This window comes from Diadema setosum, chromosome 13, assembly GCF_964275005.1.
Source record: "Diadema setosum chromosome 13, eeDiaSeto1, whole genome shotgun sequence".
Lineage (NCBI taxonomy): Eukaryota > Metazoa > Echinodermata > Echinoidea > Diadematoida > Diadematidae > Diadema > Diadema setosum.
Genome location: NC_092697.1, coordinates 9,508,448 through 9,527,364, shown reverse-complemented (window position 1 = coordinate 9,527,364; position 18,917 = coordinate 9,508,448). Strand labels below are relative to the sequence as shown.

The following is an 18,917-nucleotide window of genomic DNA, read 5'->3' as shown; positions in this document are numbered from 1 at the left end:
AATACTTTGCAATGAGTGTTCTTTTGAAGAATGTAGAACATTTGTTTGCCTTTCTTATTTCTATTGAATGAGCCTACTGTTAGCGTTAGTGTTGGATGTTTATCAAATTATAGTGTGAGTTTGTGCACGTTTGTAAATCATTTGCCAAACATAAACGGGTGCGAAAGTACACGGTCACTAGCGCCTTTCTTTCTGATTGATATAGGCCTACATATTTGTATAATTTAGATATACAATGATTTTTTAGAAAAAGATATTGTGATAAATGCTCCAACAATGCACCAACAACGCAGCACAAAGCACTCAGTAACTTTTTTTTTTTTAATTATGTCAATGAAAAGTAATCGATTAAAAACAACTTTGTACTAACATAATATCTAATACGTGGGACTGTGATATTACCTTGCTTTCATAAACATAGTAAACAAGACGCCGGAACGGAGTGTAATCAAAGGTAATAAGGGCTAAGATGAAATATTTTAAAGAATTTTGATCTTTCATTCATGCAATATATATAGACTGTTACCAAACAAATTTTGGGCAAAAACGTAATCTCACCATAGTTTCCACTTCTTTCTTTATTCCTCCAAGTGCCCCCGAGTTTTCTCAACGTTTACCTATCATTCATATTGTTGCACGATTGTAATCTTACATATTTTTATGAGTTATTTAGATTTTTTTTAAAACAAAGAGAAGCAAGTTTATTTAATTTTTTCCCAGAAAATGAAGCTACTAAACATTAATTCTGGATATATATTCATTCAAGGTCAAAGAAACTTAGTATGAACGAGGCTGTAGTTGAGCACTGTGGAACTACAAAATGTTTGCTCTTTCTTAACCCCTGGCTTGTTGATAAATTAGTTTAGTGTTTCAATTTCGACATGTTTTTCAGCATAAAAAAGACATATATTAGCATTAGATTCACCCTACAGTAGAAAGGAGATGTACTTAATTTTAAAATTGAGGATTCAGATCACTTCGATGGTTTCTAGCATTCCCCTTTTAGAGAAGCAGACGATGCTCACCCAGCATCTCTGCTACTCTCGCGTGCATCCTCACTGCATGCAGACAATCCATGCCTTCTCCGTGGTGCGCGCTCTGCATCGGCTGCATGCTGCTGTACGATGGTGCCAAGGCAAGAAGGCGGCCATGCGGTCCGAAAAATTAGCGTAGCGCGCCGTACCGTACCCCCGTACCGTGTACTCGTCACGTACCCGCCACAAAGTACACTTGGATTGACAGGCAGAAAGGGAGTGACGATCTGCGTAAAGTTGGGACGACATTCTGTCCGAAAAATGTTGTATTTCATAGGTTTAGGGCTAGGTGACGCTAAAGACATCACCATCAAGGGCTTAGAAGCCGTCAGAAGAGCTAAACGAGTGTATTTAGAAGCGTATACTTCAGTTCTAAGCGTCGGAAAGGACGCGTTGGTATGTCGTACATTTCTGTTTAAATCTGTTCTCATAGTGTTGTAATGTAGGTTCCTACTGTTGAGTGAGCTGAGCCTGAGTGGGTCTGGGGTACATGACATGTATTGAAAGTTCATACTGTTGAGTGTAAATTCAAAGTAGGGTCTACATGTAAAAGGATCCCCGTGTAAAACTATACACTGGTAAGGAAGGCAAGTGTAACACTAAACAGGTAGCAGCTGACTTGTCTAGTAACTTTACCATGTTTACTGACAGTAGGCCTATGCGCAGTACATTCCAGCCCAGGGACGGGACAGGGTACTAGTAACTGTTAAAAGTAAAGACCAAGTTAGAACTTAAAGAAGTACAGGAGTAGAGGAGATCTAACGTTAGTGAGGTAGTAGAGTGGTCTAGTTAGAACTTTTATTAAGGACTAAAATAGTCTAACCAACAGTTAGATAACTTCAGAACAAAATCCTGAAATCGGCCCCGCACTGCGCGTGCTTCCGTGCATTTAGCAACCAAGGTTATTGTCCCCGCCGAACGAGTTTGAGCAGGGCCGGGGGACTAAGAAATGGGCTCCGTACGTGTGTGTGTCCGTCCGTGCGTCTGTGTGTGCGTCCGTGTGTGATCAAAATGTTCAATTTGCTACTTCTCTGTCATTTATTAGCCAATTTTGATTCTGTTTGCTTTATATGATGGCACTACATGGGAACCTTGAAACTTCTACACAGAATTTCAGTTGTGACCTTTGACCTTGACCTTTGACCTATATTGTACATTTTGCTTCAAAATGCTACTCCTTCGCCATTTGTAACCCGATTTCGATTCCGTTTGCTTTAAGTGATGGCACTAGGTGAGGGCTTCAAAAGTTCTACACAGAATTTTGACCTTTTACTTCTTTGACCTTTGACCTTGATTTTTGACCTGTATTGTACATTTTGCTACAAAATGCTACTCCGCCATTTCTAACCCGATTTTGATTCCGTTTGCTTTATGTGATGGCACTAGGTGAGGGCTTCAAAACTTCTACACAGAATTTTGACCTTTGACCTTGATTTTTGACCTATATTGTACATTGGCTACAAAATGCTACCGGTACTCCTTCGCCATTTCTAACCCGATTTCACTTCCGTTTGCTCTTTGTGATGGCACTAGCTGAGGGCTTCAAAACTTCTACATAGAATTTTGACCTTTGACTTCTTTGACCTTTGACCTTGAGTTTTTACCTACATTGTACATTTTGCTACTAAATGCTACTTCCGGCGGGGACATATATATTACGCACCGCATAATTTCTACTTTTCCTTGTTATAACCAAGACCAGCCTGAACGTGAAGCGTCTGTGTGAGGGAGCGCCCTGTAGCAACCGTGCATAAACGCTAGAGATCTGTTTGGTGGGCCACATACAGATCTAGACAATATTGCTGGGAGGAAGAAAATCTCACCGCGCCGCAGTGCTTACCAAGTGTCAATGAACGCCACACATATGGGGCTGAATTCACGAGTTAACAGGAGCAGGAAAGCCGACATAGCGTAGTAGGCCTAAATAGTATTTATAGACGGGCAGTGATGGGGCCTATTTCATGAGTATGCCATTTCAGTTATTATTCATACTATCATAGTAAGGTTTTAATCCAGCTCCATCATGGGTGGATGACGAGGTTGACCTTGTGATATCCCCCTTATTATTAATATTCCCCACCACTTGCCAATGTTTGTAGGACCGTGAGTGTGTGCATCAATACGTATATAGATAGCAAGGCAAGGGTAGGGTAGTGTTAGAGTGGTATGGAAGAATCTGGGGGACACTTTTGCTTTATCCTCGCCTAAAGTTATTTGCCAGCATTCCAAATTAATTTGTGGTATCATGGTGTACTGTTCTGTGTCATTACTAAGTTCATGTCATCGTGGACAACCTCAGTCGAACTCATATGCGCGAATCCAAGAAGATGATTTAAACTTAGACCATAGTCTAAAATAAGTGTGAAATAGGCATACCTTTGACGTGTGTATCAACTTGCGTGTTTTCAGAGATGCCAAGTTAAAAAAACTTTTATGAGTGAGATTTTTATGACTCGGCGTCTCGGCGCTCGCGCGCATGCGCACGCGAACGAGGAGGGTGTCCTCCTCCCATGGTAGGGAGCTTTTTTAAATTATTAGCTCTTAAAGGGTGTGTACAGTTCTGGTCGAGGTGAGGATTTAGCTTTAACGTTTTGCGAGATATTCAGAAACCACTCTATGAGATGTCAAAGAGCATGCAAGTCTAAGGGGTATCAAAAGTTTATTCGATGAAAATCGGTTTTGAAATGGCCGAGATATCCAAAAACAAGGTGAAACAAAGAGATCGTAATAAAGTTGTGGCATGTCGCCTTTTATTATTAGCACTTTTTTGGACATCTCGGCCATTTAAAAACCAATTTTCATCAAATAAACGTTGAATCCTTCTTAAAATTACATGCTCTTTCATATTTAATAAGAGGCTTTTCATTATCTCACTTAGGAATGTTCAAAACATGAATCCCCACCTCAACCAGTACTGTACAGTCCCTTTAATGATGCGATCTGGTGCATACTTAAGTGACTATGTTTTACTAATTTTGAAAGGCAAAAGGGAAATATACCTTCAATTGCAACTATCACTCTAATCCTTTGAGCTATGCTCCTTATTTTTGGCCCAAATTGCAGACTTCACCAGATGCGTGAGAAAAATGGGTGCCATGCGTGAGATCGTGAGACAGACCCTAAATGCTTGAGTCTCACGCAGAATGCGTGAGACTTGGTAGCTCTGTGTTTTACTAATACAGGGTCACGTGTGTTGGCGTGCACCGTCTGTCAAACATATTTGTGCTGAAGAAATTTGCTGTTTGAATGTAAATCACCTTGAATTTGGGCCAAAGTGAACAAAGCAAGTAGGCCAAGAGTTATGTTGAAATCATTTTGTTTGTTTGTTTGTTTGTTTGTTTGTTTGTTTGTTTTTTGCACTTGCAAACCTACTAGTCCAGTAGTCACACTACTTCTGCAAGTTGCATGATGGTATAAATCATGTTGTCTGGGATAAATTATACAAAAAAGAAAAGAAAAGATGGTGCCTCATGTTTGTAATTCTTGTTCTGTTAAGCACTAGACAGTTCTACATGATCATGAATAATTGTGTACACTCAGATTGCACTCAGATTGACATTGCTTTGACATTATCTTTATCCTTCACAGAAGAGGTTGACCATCCTTGAGCTTTTGGATTATCACTGGCCCTACCTCACGATTTTGTTTGCTCTTTCCTTTGCTTTTAAAATCCCTCCCTCCCCCCCCCCCCAAATTTGGCTTTCTGCTAATAGTTCTGTTGACACCTAAGCCACCCCCTTTTGTTTTCTTTGTTCTGTGTCCCAAGCCTCTCCCTGCAGTACACTGTATGTCATGTTGTCTGTAGTCCATGTGAGTGTCTGCTTACCCTTTATGTTAGTCATCTAACTTCTTGACCAAGATTCTGCTAGGATCAAAAGCTGAGACCCCTTTTGACTCTATTTTATTTCACTGGCTTCCTACTATATTGAATAAGCAGTTTAGTTTTCAGCAACCTTTTTTGCTACATTTTAAACATAAACTAAACTAAAGAGTTACAGCACAGTGAATGTATACTGAGTACTTCATTGGCAAGTCAAGTCTTCACGTCTCAGTAGTGAGGGAGTCTTCACTATTCTGCAAAAGTGTCATTTTTAATAACTTCCACATTACCTTTACCATTTACATTTTCATTTCGTAGGAGAAGTATTATGGAAGGGAGATCATATTGGCAGATAGAGATCTCGTCGAGCAGGGGGCTGATGAAATATTCCAGGATGCAAAGTCCGAAGACATCGCCTTTCTCGTAGTCGGTGATCCCTTTGGGTGAGTTATGTGAGGGTGAAAATAGTGACTGTGAGGGTAGGGAGATGGAGGATGTAAAGGATACTTGAATGTAAAGGAGGTTTGCTCTATGTATGCAGTTCTGCGAATGTACAGTTAAACTCGCCTAAGTCGACATCGCATATGTCGAATAATCGCGCAAGTCGATAATTTTAAAAAGTCCCGATTTTTCCCCATTCACTTACGTGTATTAATTCACTCATAAGTCGAATTTTTTAAGTCGAATACTCGCTTAAGTCGATGAAATTCCAAGAACACTTTCACGGAAAAACCATTGAATTCACTGTGCCTAAGTCGAATAAGATTTTATTGTGTAATAAATCACTGTCAAAATCACGAGACGCCAGTTTTCGTTTACATACGGTATATACCAAAAGAAACTGCGTAAATAAACATTAACGTTTCATTAACGCAAGCGGTTTCACCTGAATCGTTAGTAACGCAAACTAACGATCGGGAAAATTAACGTTTGTAGCAACGATGAGTAACGATCCCTAGCGCAAATTAACGATGTTTCGTTAACATTAACGATAGGTAACGCAAGAACTCACGCGAGATTTTGGTTTTGTAACGAGACCTGGTGAAAGGACGACGTAGCCCCTGCCGAGTGTAGCGATCTATGCCTTATACGATTTAGCGGAGTCTTTTCGCGAATCGAATCACGATTTCGCGAATGGTTAATTTGCGACCGGGGTCACCAAAAACGCACGCCGGGCCACCAAAAAAGCCGAATGTTTGCCTTCAGTTTTGGAAATGAAGCGGTAACAATCGGTTCCATATGATGCTGAATAAATGTCAGATGTTTGCTCTTTTAATTTTGGAAATGAATAACGGTAATATTCGATTCCGTATAATACTAAAATAAATGTCGGATGTTTGCTTATACTTTTGGAATGTCAGAGATTTGATTTTGCGTTCGGGAATGAATAAGGATAAAAAAAAGTATCCGGAAGATGCTGAAATAAATGTCGAATGTTTGCTTTGACGTTCGGATATGAAAAATAATGATATTCAACTCCATACGATGATAAAATAAATGCCGGATGTTTACTTTTACGTTCGCAAGTAAATAACAATTACATTCAGCTCCGGAAGATGCTGAAGTAAATGTCGAATTATCCCTTTGACGTTCGGAAATGAATAACAATAATAATCAACTTTGTACGATGATGAAATAAATGTCGGATGTTTACTTTTACGTTCGAAAGTAAATGACATTAACATTCAGCTCCGGAAGATGCTAAAGTAAATGTCGAATTATCCCTTTGACGTTTGGAAATGAATAACAATAATAATCAACTTCGTACGACGATGAGATAAATGTCGGGTGTTTGCTTTTACTTTCGAAAGTAAATAGCAATAACATTAGGCTCCAGAAGATGCTAAAATAAATGTCAGATGATTGTTTTTACGTTCGGAAGTGAATAGCAGTAATATTCTTCTCTATACGATGCTAAATAACTGTCGGATGTTTGCTTTTAAATTTCGAAATGAATAACAGTAACATTTAGCTGCGTTTGATGGTAAAGTTAATGTTTGATATTTGCTTTAACGTTCGGAAATGAATAACAATAGTATTCAACTCCGTCCGATGATAAAATGAATGTCTTATGTTTGCTTTTATGTTCGAAAGTAAATAGCAATAACATTCAGCTCCGGAAGATGCTAAAATAAATGTTGAATGTTTGCTTTGGCGTTCGGAAATGAATAACTATAGTATTCAACTCAGTACGATGATGAAATAATTGCGGAAAGTTGGCTTTTACGTTCGACAGTAAATAGCATGTCACATTCGACTCCTGAAGATGCCAAAATAAATGTCAGATGATTCATTTCACTTTCGGAAGTGGACAGCAGTAACATTCGGCTCCTTACGATCACAAAATAAATGTCGGGTGTTTGCTTTTGAATTTGGAGATCGAATAACGGTAATATTCTGCTCCGTACGATGCTAAAATAAGTAACAGATTGTTTCTTTTACATTTGGAAATGATTAACGGTATCAATCGGCTCATTTAGATGATGAAATAAAAAGCGGACGTTTGCTTTCACGTTCGGAAATGAATAAGGATGATATTCAGCTCCGTAAGATCCTAGAATGAATGTCGGTTGTTTTTACATTTGAAAATGATTAACGGCAACATTCGGCTCCGGAAGGTGTTAAAATAGTTGTAAATGGTGGATGATTGCTTTTACAATCAGAAATATCGGTAACTTTCGGACCGAACGTAGGACCGATTTAGTTTTGCTTGGTTTTTTTGTTTTGTTTTGTTTTGTTTTTTTTGTTCGGGCCACCAAAAAATAAAAATCAATCATTCTGGGGCCACCAAAATAAAAGTTATAGTGTGGAGCCCTGGCCTGCATCAATGTGGATAAAGTGTCTTGCTGAAGGGCAAATATCGGGCACACCGCTCCAGCTCTCGGCTCCAGAGTAGACAACATACATGTATACATATGTACGTGTGGTGTAACTTTAAGTCGATTTTTTCGACTTACGTACAAGTCGAAACTCGCCTAAGTCGATGTGTTTTGCTCAGTCCCGAGAAGATCGACTTATGCGAGTTTAACTGTACAAATGTAATTTTGCAGTGCAAGTGTTGTAGCCATACATGGTCAGAAGTTTTAGATTAGTGATGGTGTTTGAGAAATCCAAGTATTGCTGTCTTTAAAAATAAATGGGTAGGAACTATTACTAAAGAGATTGTAGGATGTCATAAATACACACCTGTAAAACTGAATATGCATTATGTTCAGGAATGGTATAGTGGAAATAAATGTTACAACCACAATGGTACAATTTTCTTGAAAGGAATGAACACTTATGTGTCTAAACAACTCAGTCTTGTGAGTTTTAACGTTATTACATATTGTACTATGTGTACATAGTAAGGTGTGGTCTGTTTCGTTATGGAGAAATCATTTTTTTCTTGGGTTTTTTTTTTTTTTTTTTGGATTGGCTCTTTGATGTAAGCATATGATGCTTACACAATATTCATATAAAGAAATTGTACATAGCTGTTAACTAGATATCATGTTTCATACCACATAATGCTCTAATTTTATGCACTTGTCAATGTAATGACGCACCCCACTACCCCCGGACATGGGTGCGTCATGGTCATTTTTTGACTGACCACACGGGGTTTTTGACGGACACCACAGTCACTTTTTTGACGGACAAAACGCTGCAAGTGACGAACACCACAGTCACTTTTTTGACGGACAACACGTTGATAGTGACGAACACCACAGTCACTTTTTTGACGGACATCCTCGGTACATTTGACGCACCCCCGAAAATACTGAAACGATTTTTGCATACGTTTTATTAAAGCAATTTCATTTTCTTTTGGTTCGTAAACATAATTTGTCAAAGTTTCGGCAAGTTTCCCTTACCCTGGCCCTGTAAGCACCGTACCGTCATTCACCGTACATCATGCTGCTGCATGCTACGATACTAAGTATTCCGTACATTTGTAGTGTGTATTCTGTGCATGCAATCCATACATGAAAATCACATGTGTGCAGATGCGCTGTGTGTGCGCGGCCATTGCTAGTCCGGTGGATGCATACTGCAGCGCAGTGTCGTCGCGCGTCGGCAGGCAGTGTCTTCTGCTGCCGCTTCTTTTACTGTCAAAAATTCGCCTTTGTCACCACAGAACATTATTTAGAAAATGTGAGGAGGAGAAAGGGTGGCTTTTAAATTATTTGTTTGCCAGATTCTGGCAAGCATTTTCCCCTCTTATTCCAAAATGCTTCCCGACTTTCACTTGCCGCGGGAAAACGCTCACTGTAATTTCACTCGCGGTACGTGTATACGGTACTGGTACGGTAGCGTGCAAAAATGCGTGCAGTTTTCCATAGCAAGTGACGCACCCCTCGGTTCAGAATAATGCGTGTTATTTTCCATAGCCAAGTGACGTACCATGACGCACCCCTCGGTCAAAAATTTGACCGACAATGATGGGATTTTGACGCACCCCTCGGTCAAAAATTTGACGGACAAAGCTGGTAAAATGACGAACACCTGGGTCACAAATTTGACGGACCAAACGAGGAAATGACGCACCCATGTCCGGGGGTAGTGGGGTGAGTCATTACATTGACAAGTGCATTATGCTTCATTGGTTCTGACCACCCCTCTTTCTTGCACAGAGCAACAACTCACACAGATTTGGTGCTGAGGGCCAGGGAAGAAGGACTAGATTATAAAGTCGTCCACAATGCTTCCATCATGAATGCAATAGGCTGCTGTGGTCTTCAGGTGAGTAATACATTGTACTTACCCCATTTAGCAAGAATTGACTCAATGTATTCTGTGTGTCAGATTCAGAGCTTTCATTGTCAGTTTGTTTGTTTTATTAACCTTTGATTTGATCGTCAATTTAGAGCATACATTTTTTGAAGTCTAGTTTCAGGATGCAAATCTTGGTGACACTTCTATCATATGCCTTCCAATTATAACTTTTTAGGAAAATTCAGTTGGTATTGTGGATGCCTAATTTGAAGAAAGGATTTAGAGATTCAGAGCTTTCTGAACTTTCTTTTTTTTTTTTACCTTTGATTTGATTGTCAATTTAGAGAATACACTTTAAGAAATCTGCTTCAGGATGATAATCTTGATGACACACAGGATGTCATTATGCCTTTCAATGATAACTTGTTGGAAAAATGCAGCTGGTATATTGTGAATGTCTAATTTGAAGGAAGGATTAAGAGAGAGAGAGAGAGACTTGTAAGTTGTGTGAAGTGGAAATAATACCTTGTTGATTACAGACAACATACAATTGCAATCAATAGATGAAGGATGTGTAGATGGATAGATAGATGAATACCGAAAGAGATGATGAAAGACTTTTCATCATGCGAATATCTAACCTCTTTCAACAGCTGTACAACTATGGTGAGACCGTTTCCATCGTGTTCTGGACAGACACATGGAAGCCGGAGAGTTACTACGACAAGATTGCGGCCAATAGAGCCCAGGGTCTGCACACACTTTGTCTGCTGGACATCAAGATGAAGGAACAGACCATTGAGAATCTTATCAAGTAAGTCCATCAAGCAAGAGTTTACCCCTTACCGTGTTAAAAGACGATTTTCATGTTAAAGGAAACATAAATGCGACATCACCACAGTAAAGGAGTCTGTACAGTTCAAAAGTGTAGGTTCCATTTTTTATGTGAGTGTTGTGTTTGTCAATTCCTTCTTTATCAAAATTGCAGTGTAGCAAAGTAATTTCACCAAAATCAACTAGGTTGTCACAGTAAACGGCAGCCTTTTTTAAGCACCACTTTTTTTGTGTGCATCTCATCATAGGAATTATTGCCAAGCTTCAAGTTATGCTCATTTTCCATGTGTATGTAGTTTGCATTTTGTTTTTGTCGTCATCACTGGTATCATTATTATCATCATAATAATCTTACTAAGTGTTACTGTTGCTACAAAGCTATTTGTGAGTCTATTCCTTTGCGTCCATCCACAGAGGTCGTAAAATCTATGAACCACCTCGATTCCTGACTGTACCTCAAGCAGCGTCCCAACTCCTAGAAATCCTTGACAACAGGAAAGAGCGTGGGGAAGACAGCGCAGGTGTGGTTCCATCGATTCCAGCACATTCTTTCAAATGCCAAAGCCAGCTCACCTCTGTTTAATTTCAACTTTTCTAGTTTGTGTTTTCTCTTGTTTCTAAGATAAACTCTTTGTTACTGTGTAGAATAATGGCTGGGACATTTCTTTGGCATTTGGACTACTACAAATAATTTTCGTGATGGAAGAGTGAAAAAGGGGAAAGGCACAAGTTAACATGTCTATCAGACTTACGAAAAGTATAATTACTGGTGATTCTGGATGCTTACATCTTGTTTGAAATATCCAATGAAACTGCTTTGGAGCCCACTTCAGATACCTCTTCAAAACAAAATTAAAATGTGTGTGGCATTTTCTTCTACTTGTTTTAATAATTGCAAAATTGTCTTAGTGTCACAGTCCAGTAAAATATGTATTAGTTTATCAAGTGGTATATTAATCAAGTACAGAGAGCACCATATGCTGTTACATTTCTTCTAGTTTTAGTGTGATTCTAAATTGTACTGTAAAACCAGAAATAATTGCAGCATGAAATTTTTGCAAAATGGCACGGGCAGTCAGTACATTATATTGCAGACAAGAACTTCTGAATGCATTTTGATTTCGCAAATCTCCTTGCAAAATTCACATAAATTTCATGCATACCAGAATTTGTGGTTTTACAGTAATTAGCTATTTCCTAATGTGTTGCCAGTCAAACGTGTTCTACAGTAAACCTCGGATAAGTCGACGTTGAGTGAGTCGAAAATCACTTAACTCGAAGCAAAATAAAAAGTCCCGATTTTTCCCTATGTATTTTCTCTAAGAAATATGTGGATAAGCCGAAGTACGAGAGTCGAATTTCGGCTGTGTCGAAGTAAAACATTCGGTCCCTTTTGTACAAAATACACGTAGTTTACATCACATGAGCCGAAGAAGATTTGTCTGGCATTCTCATTACATTAGAGGAGAACAAAAAAATCGGCATGTCACAGATCCCTGTCCCTGACCTGCTGCAGGTAAGCATGCACACTCAATATCTTACACCGTACCGCTCCGCACGCATGTCGAATACATACGTGTGTACATGTATACACACAGCACATCGATCCATACTTTATCCATACACACAGCACATCCATACTTTACCCAAGTCAAGCCAGAACTCCTTGGTCAACCAATCGCTGCTTTAATATTTTAGTGACAGGCCAAGTGGGCGGAGCTTGTTTGTGCGTGCCCGGCTGGCTGTATAGTTTTGTTCAATGGAGGTGGGATGGGCCTGGGAGAGCGTTTGTCTCAGGGTAGGTTGACAGAGACGAAAGCACGCAGCTGAGAGAATGTCTGCCAGCCATGGCTACCTATGTTGCACCATAGACATAGTGCATATGCACGCGCACATTGCCACATTAGCGCAGACATTCTCAGAACTACGTTTAACTACTAGTATTGATACAAATTCCATGTTCAATTTAGAACAAAATAAGAACATTATCTTCAAGAACAGACAAATTTGAATGCAAACACACACACGCACGCACACACACACCCCCCCAACATGCATGCAAATGTACTATAATACATGTACATAACTGTGAGTCAAAAAAAAATCGACTCTCGCGAGAGTCGAAGTTCACTTAAGTCGACGCATTTTTTTCAGTCCCGAGAGCTTCGACTCGTGCGAGGTTTACTGTATTTGAGTCGCATAGGACAATGTGGACATTAATGTAAATAATATGTTGCTATGTTGTGTGCTTTGCAGCCTACTCTGAGGATACCATCTGTGTGGGCGTGGCAAGGGTGGGGTCAGACACCCAGCAACTGGCTGCTGGAACCCTGAGAGAGATGACCTCCGTTGACCTGGGTGACCCCCTCCACTCACTGGTCATCGCCGGACACATGCACCCCCTGGAGCTCCAAATGCTGAGACAGTTTGCGGTCACCCCCGCGACCTTTGACACCCTGATAGCAGAGAGCAGGTAGCACTGAGATGGTGCCAATATTGGATCCAGGTTTAGGAGGAGAGACAATGAGATACATTTGCTCGTAATTGCAAGTTTCCATGGAGATATGGAAACATGAATGCTATGCTGAATATTGCTGTACTATTTCGTCTAGGCATTCATGCAATACTGTTGCCATTTTGAGATCGCAATCCTGTAAGTGTTGTTTATACTGTTGGAGTGGGGAGGGACTATGAGGAAAAAGAGGAAAACGAATCAAAGTGTATGTAGAGAAGTTCTGGCCAGAAAAGGAAAGCTAATTCATCAGCAGGTTTGCTTTGATTTGTTTATTCTCATAAACAGAAATGGATCTAGAAAGAGAGTGAAGAGTGCCTCCTACTATGTATGTTTGTCATGAAATGATGAAAAAGTTGTAGCACATGCCTGCGAATTTCGTGAACAAATAATAGGCTTTCAGAGAGGAGGTGCGATGCATGTGTGTGTTATTAACAAAATAGTATACAACTTGTACATCACAGATTGTCACCACACAGATCATATGTTTTTGGTGAGAAGGCTAGTATACAGTATAATGCATGTAATTTTCAGCAGCAACACAACAAAAATGAATCTGTAAAATTTTGTTCGAGTACAGCTTCCCATTGTAGCGTACAAGGATCCCTCATTGATGGAATACCAAGGAATTATGTATATATATATATATATATATAAAACACAGTGCTTATATAGCGCATACCACTACCGTGGTGTCTCTATGCGCTTTAAGGGAAAGGGATGAAAGTAGAAAGAGGAAATGTCGTGTACAATGTATGAACCATAAATGCAAAACCAAAATCATTCATGATACTTTTTGAACAGAAATGTCTTGAGAGCAGTTTTAAACTTTAACACTGTGGGAGCTTCTTTTATATAACGCGGAACAGCGTTCCACAGTATGGGAGCAGCATGAGCAAAAGATCGCTCACCATAAAACTTTGTTGTGATAGCAGGACATTGGAGAAGATTTTTCTGAGTTGATCTTAAATTACGAGAGGGAGCGTACCTTACCAAAAACTTACTGAGATATTCTGGTGCCATTGAATGCCTTCACTGATAAGTCAGTAACAGTATCTTAAAAACTGTACGAGACTGAACAGGAAGCCAATGTAGCTGCTTCAAAATGGGGGTTATGTGAGAATTTTTCTTCATGCGGGTGATCAATCTTGCAGCTGCATTATGAATTGCCTGGAGTTTATGTAACTGTGAGTCAGAGATATTATACAGCAAACTGTTACAATAGTCTAAATGACATATAACAAAAGCCTGAACAAGCTTCTTAGTGGTCTCCATTATGGTATCCATTGATTCAAATTCAGTGGCACACAATCTCCTCTTAACTCCTTATTTGAAACATGTGCACATAACACTAATCAAGTTACATGTGGCAAGTTTGTGCCGGGAATGCATGCATCCTTACATTTTGATTACATACCAATGCAAAACCAAAGTAACATGCATTTTATCAGCATGTTTATGAATGAACGTGAATGGCGTATGGAGCTGGGTAACTTAAAAAGCAATAATACAGAAGCAGATGTACATGTATAATAACTAATGTTACCATTGTTTCTTCACAAGGTGTTGATTTGATTCAAATGACAAAGAAGCAGTTTGATGGGTCATATCATTTTTATGTTTTGACACATGACACACCCTTGTTTGATAAATATTCGTTTATGGATATGTACTTGCTGTGTTTTGGTAGTTTTTTTTTTTATCATTTTTTTTTTATCACACACACGTAATTATAATTCATAATGGGTATAGTGCCTATACCTGTTACATGTATCTTCGGACACTATTCAACATGAAGGCATGATTAACCCCCCCAGGAGAGGGGGGGGGGGAGGATATAACATCTTTACGTGGAATTGCCGCCGTAAAATGTTGTTCCTTATAAGCTATACAGACAATAAACCACATAGAGAGCATTTAAAAGAAAACAAGTACACGTGTATATAGCAAGGTATTTTCGACAGGTCGCATCAGTTGGGTCACTGATTACAACCATTCATCGGGGCCAACCTCGATTTGTAAAGCCTGTTTTCTTTTTGTTTTCATTTCATTACAAACGGTATACAAACTGTGTTTTTTTTTTGTTTTTTGTTTTTTTTACATAAAAATGAACGTGCTCCCTTCCCTGTCGTAAGTTGTCTTTAATAATGACCCGGATATTCGTTAACTCCTTGCGGCCGAAAGCTTTTGTGCTTGTTTTGTGGACAGTCTTTGCAATTAATACAAACTGAAATGTTAATATAGAATGAAGTACACGGTCCGAAAAGTACTGCTCGACGTGGACAATATTTTTGCTCTTGATTCAATTACGATAGACAATATATAGGACAGCCCTTTTCAGCATCATGCGAATAAGGAAACTCTGTCTCACTCTATACGCCTCAACTGATGTCGCTTCTGGATGCGTCCTATTCAGGATTTGTCTTTTGAGAAATGACATGAATCTCTCAAAAGAATACATCCATGAATTCACCAGAGGCCCACATTTCGCTATTGTTTGTGGAAGATGGTGGATTAGATGGGTGCACAGGGTCAGTGAAACATTATTTCGATATAAAAATGAAAAGAAAAGAAAAGAATTAACGAACTTGGCACATTCCAAGGAAAATATAAAGGAAAATTAGTACGTGATGAAGGAAACACTTTTATACACACCATGCCCCTCCCTTTGGGGTTTCGGGTGAGAGACTCATTTTCAGTATCCTCGCAGGCCTATACAATAATTCCCCTGTCATTTCTTGAAACACAGTCGGAGAAGAGTGAATGTTGTTTGCACTGCATGGTGATTTTCTCTAGAGCAATCGTACCTGCGTTGTGTACATTAATTACTTCGCCTTGTTGCACCATAAAGTAGGTCCATGGTTACACGAATCAATGGACATCTCGGGGGGGGGGGGGGGGGGGGGGGGAGTGGTGTATATAGGAACTGCCACATAACGATTGAACATTTCCGTTTTCAAATAAACAGATATCGCAAAACCTAATACATCTTGGTATACGAGAATGAATAGATAAAGATTTAATCAAGACAATAATCCAGTCATGAATGAAAGGTGATTATGAAAACAGCATTTGTATGGACTTCTGTAATTTTGCCTGTATACAGAGGGTAAAATCTCTCTCCATGAAGGAAAGTGCTTCGTGGGTTCGTTCTTCAAGCTTGTCGAATTCCTTCCCTTCTGGTGGGTTATATGCCTGTAAATCGCTAAGGACGTCCAGAAACACGAGTGTTTTTTCATGTTTGTTTCCTAGATATCCTTTGACTGCGTACTTGAGTATACCTAATGTAATGAGCTGTAAAGAAACAATGCCTCAAAATAACTGTATGGTTATGATGATAATGTGATGAATTGTCAAGAACATAATATAAAATATTAATAATAAAATATAAAATAATAAAATAATATAAAACCGCTCTGGTAGACCAACTGTGATGTATTATCTCAGTATGAGACAATATATAAACTGAAATTCCAAGCGGGACAATATTAGCATCGAAATCATGTCCCGAGTATTACGTAGCATGCCAAGACTGAACTTAAGTTATAGATATAGCGATTCATTATAGAGTGAAAGTGCAAACACTATAACTAGCACTGTCTCATGCACACCTATAATGATCATTATTTACTAATTTAAATTATTGGTTTCTTAACACTTTGCCAAATTCTCAGTTCTTCCAATTCCTGAGAGATTGAAATCAAAACAAAACAAATCAGAGGTGCTTAAAGAGTTGCCTTCCTGAGGAAAAAGCATGATCATCAATTAGTCAACCACCAGGTAGTGTGTACGAGCAACAGACAATCTGCTGCTAATCTGAGCAGTAGACTTATACATTGCTCATTTGGTATACCTAATGGACTGTTCTCACACAGGGGCTGCAAGTGTATGGGAGATGGTCTGGAGGAAATGCATCTGTGGGATTTCTCCATTCAGATATCGAGCAGTGAGAAGTTGGAGCCTGTCATTAAGCCTCACATACTTGGGTTGCCTTACTCCTACAACCTGGCCAGCTTCGATCTGAAGCCGGATTGCTCTCACTGATGCATGCTGTTTTTTCGGAGCATTGATGAACTCCCAAATGTTGGGGTGATGCTTGGCGACCATCCTCGTGAAGGCATTGTGCCAGCCTTCTACTTCATTTTTTTCTGAAGAGTCTGCAGGATCTAATGATTTCTTTTACTGATACCTTAACTTCTGCTGAAAGTTTTCTTTTGTAAGGCCAAAAAAAAAAATTGTTTGTTTGCCCTTAATTGTCAAAACCCAAGGGGGTCGGTGGGTCGTTTTTTTTTGTTTGTTTGTTTGTTTTTTTGTTTTGGGGTTTGGTTGGTTCTTTTTTAATTCCCTTTTTACCCGTGTAAATTTGTAACTTTGGCAGGGCATCTCTTAATACACTCATCCTTCTGGCAATACTTCAAGTTCTAGATTAACTTTCTACAGGATGTGGCACAAGTTTAATGCACTCAAAACTCCAAGGGATTCATTCATATTTACATCTTGCCAGGGCCTGGTAGGCGAGGCAGAAACACTCACTGACAAACACTTAAAACGTTCATCTTTTAAATTTTGCAAACAGCTCCAAAAAAGTACCTTCCAGTGAGATGCTGGCAACTGAACTCCAAATAGTTTTGGTGCCATGACAGCTGGTAACGGATGCTGCAAAAGTAGCCATCTTGGCAGTCGCGCTGCGCTGCACCGCGTCTCAATTTACTTCCTGTGGCAATCCTCAAATTGGCAATGTTGCTTCAAAGTGACAGGTTTAGTAGTACAACTGTACAACTCAATATTTTTTGTTCACCATTTTTCATATTTTCTCCATTATCTCTAAAGATGCTGCTTTTTTTGTTGTTGTGAACTCAACATATGTTGTGTCAAATTATCAAATACAATTTCCCATGATTTATCTTGAGCCAAGAAGGAGACAAGCTGTACCTCGAGAGATAAACATATGGAGAGTTGTACTACTCCTCATGCAACTTTGGAGCAACATTGCCAATTTGAGGATCACCGTAGAAAATTAAATTGATACTATTCAAACCTTCATAACTTTATTTTTGAACCGATTTTGATAAAAATTATTATCGCTTACACTGAGAAATAAATGTCTGGGTTCCATTTCCAAAAACATTAATTTCCATGTGGTGCATACAGTGACACACAATGATATGACAGAACTTACATACATTATAACATAACATAATAACTCTAATTATGGCCTTACAGCCTTACCCATCTGGGCCATATGTACTCCGAAGTCTACAAATAGGGCACTTGTATTGGCCATGGCCTCCCCATCATCTGCGACCCCCCTTCCAGGGGGAGTTGCAGCTTCGTACCCCTCCCAGGATATGTTACATCATTTAACAAGTACACCTTATCCCCAAAATTAAAGGGCTTCTCCCTTGCACGTTGCACAGAATTGAATCTCCAACGAAAATAACTCCTCAAGGATTGAAATTATTCATAAGACCAGTTGGAGAATAGGTGTAATATGTAATCAAACATTTAATCTTTAATACATATTCTATGGAATCTTGTCAAATGCATTCATACAGTGTATTTTCTTTTCACTATGAAAATGACCGAAATCAACGGTTTAAGATTTATTAGACCGTAGGTCTTATCTGGGGGAGTGGACTACCCACAATATTCTCATTAGCAAGCTTGTCGCTGACTTGATTGTTAATGCTTCTCTTGCGACAGATCCTAGTTTACATGTGGGATTGCTCTTGAGAGGAAGTTTATCAGTCAGTTTCTGATTGTTGTTTGCAAGAAACTTCCTCCAGTTTGATGGAAGGGGTGTGTTGGAGGTGATGCTGCTGTATGTATCTTTGTCTCCTTGAAGTTGCTCATTCCTCCTCAACTGCTCAAGAGTTTTTGGACTTCGGCCATTGCGATCAGGGTGGTCAAATATGATGTGTATTTCTGACATTTTTTGTTCTAGGTATTATGGGAGAGATGATGTTATGATTCTGCCCGCATAATATTGGGAAGTCTTGTGGCATGGCAATGGAGATGC

At 39.3% G+C, this 18,917-nt stretch overlaps 2 protein-coding genes across 2 annotated transcripts in view; one reads left to right on the top strand and one right to left on the bottom strand.

Annotated features, from left to right (window-relative positions):
- The window catches only part of LOC140236730 (U6 snRNA-associated Sm-like protein LSm4), a 51,684-nt gene extending 51,053 nt beyond the window's left edge, over positions 1–631 (bottom strand). Inside the window, exon 1 of the mRNA XM_072316656.1 lies at positions 559–631. Coding sequence (XP_072172757.1) covers positions 559–561 — 3 coding nt within the window. The 5' untranslated portion in view covers positions 562–631. The remainder of the gene's footprint in view (positions 1–558) is intronic.
- Positions 632–1,245: 614 nt separating this feature from the next.
- Positions 1,246–13,519, top strand: LOC140236994 (diphthine methyl ester synthase-like). Its single transcript, XM_072316941.1, has 6 exons — positions 1,246–1,430; positions 5,173–5,297; positions 9,471–9,579; positions 10,206–10,366; positions 10,801–10,907; positions 12,643–13,519. Exons 1-6 carry the CDS (start codon positions 1,296–1,298, stop codon positions 12,861–12,863), a joined length of 858 nt encoding a protein of 285 aa, XP_072173042.1. The 5' UTR covers positions 1,246–1,295; the 3' UTR covers positions 12,864–13,519.
- The last annotated feature ends 5,398 nt before the right edge of the window (positions 13,520–18,917 follow it).